This window comes from Octopus bimaculoides, chromosome 17, assembly GCF_001194135.2.
Source record: "Octopus bimaculoides isolate UCB-OBI-ISO-001 chromosome 17, ASM119413v2, whole genome shotgun sequence".
Lineage (NCBI taxonomy): Eukaryota > Metazoa > Mollusca > Cephalopoda > Octopoda > Octopodidae > Octopus > Octopus bimaculoides.
In genome coordinates this window covers 29,029,254-29,031,145 of record NC_068997.1, presented here as the reverse complement: position 1 = coordinate 29,031,145, position 1,892 = coordinate 29,029,254, and the positions used below count along the sequence as shown (strand labels likewise).

At 34.0% G+C, this 1,892-nt stretch overlaps 1 protein-coding gene across 1 annotated transcript in view; it reads right to left on the bottom strand.

The window, feature by feature from the left end:
- LOC106878390 (renal glandular kallikrein) overlaps positions 1-1,892 on the bottom strand; it is a 6,865-nt gene that overhangs the window by 3,923 nt on the left and 1,050 nt on the right. The window contains exon 2 of the mRNA XM_014927583.2: positions 1,516-1,665. Within this exon, the coding sequence (XP_014783069.1) occupies positions 1,516-1,665 (150 nt within the window). The remainder of the gene's footprint in view (positions 1-1,515; positions 1,666-1,892) is intronic.

Sequence of the window (1,892 nt, the reverse complement as noted above, 5' to 3'; positions counted from 1 at the left end):
ATATATATGTATGTATATATAATTTATTATCTCTTTCTCTCTCGCTCTCTGTCTATCTATATACACAGTGTTGTTTTCAAGGCATTAAAGTAACTAAAAGACATGTAGATGTTTCAGAAAATAACTTAGATTTTGTACGTGCAAACAAGCTTAAGATTTGCATGTGTCTCTTCAGCAAAAGCTCGTTTTAATTCGATGTTTCTCCAGATTAACCACTATAATTACATTGAATATGTGCCGATATATTGGTCACAGTTTCATACACGATTGTACTGTAGCCAATATTTTATCACGAGTATATCAACCTGTTGTAAACAGAATTACAGTAACAGTAACATCTTACAAGAAGTTGACGAAAGATACTATCCTAAAATAATTTATGAAACATATGCATTCTGAAAATTAGTTTTTAATCACATAAACACACAAAACATCAAAAAATATATTTGAAATTTTTTAATTCGCAATTTAGAAGAAAGTTTACACACACACACACAGATGCACCTCCCCACTCCCCCACACAGAGTAAACGGATGAAATCCAAAGATTCTCAGTATGAAAGACACTTAGTCCCATGTCTTTATGAGGGATCAATTCCATGGAGTAAAGAATGGCTATAAGAGGGTTGAAGTTGAGCAGATATGAAGGCAATTAGACGGATAAACATATATTAAATCTAACACTCTGGGTATGAAATATAAAAGATGTTTTTATGTATACAGGCAAAACGAGAGAAAGCAAAAAGTGGAGACATCATACGATGAATATTTAAGTATAAATAAGATGGCGAGCTGGCAGAAACGTTAGCACGCCGGGCGAAATGTTTAGAAGCATTTCATCTGTCTTTGCGTTCTGAGTTCAAATTCCATCGAGGTCGACTTTGCCTTTCATTCTTTCGGGGTTGATAAATTAAGAATCAGTTGCATGCTGGGGTCGATCTAATCGACTGGATCCCCTCCGCCAAAATTTCGGGCTTTGTGCTTAGAGTAGAAAAGAATATTTAAGTATAAATATATAGATACTTATATTAACAGACCCAACTTACACAGAGTACAAACGAGAGAGAAAATTGAAGGGGAAGAAGAAAAATGTTTTAAGTCCAACTGCTGTTTCTGGGGACTCAGAGATCCATCATAATGTTTGTAGATGTTGTTCATAACATTATGTGGCCGAGTTGGAAGCAATTAATATTGATAAATCGAGCCTCCGTCATCGGGATAGGAAAGATCTTACATTTCAGATCACAATGAAATGTAAGATCTTTTCTAAGTTTCCACTTTTTGCTTTCTCTCGTTTTGCATGTATACATAAATACATATTTTGCATTTCAAATCGTTAGATTTGAACTGTGAAAAACTAATTAAAGAAATGAAATGAAAAAATACAGTTATAAATGATACCGCTTGTCCTACGATCTTGGTAATGTTTTTTTTCTCCCAGAAGTGTGTGATTATTAATCAAACAATTGAAGTTATTATATGCAAATTAGTTGACAGATAGAAACTAATTACTTACCATATTTATCACACCCCCATCCCATAGCCATGCACATGTCCCCTATTTTCGGAATATTTGGTGGACCAATAATAATCGGTTGAAAATCTTTACTTGGCACCGGATTGGACATTTTCAATAATGCAATATCATTGTTTTTCTTATGTAGGTCTGAAAAACAATATTTTTGCCATTTAGAACAGTTATGTTAACAATTTATAACGGTCGCCAGTATTATTCTACTCCCACAAAAAACAAACAAACAAAAAACGAGTGTATCAGAATTGCATGATAAATGATTAAATTGGTTTCGAATTTCAGCACAAGGCCAGTAGGTTTGAGAGAGGGGCTAAGTCGATTACATCGACCCCACTGTTCAGCTGGTACTTATTTTATCG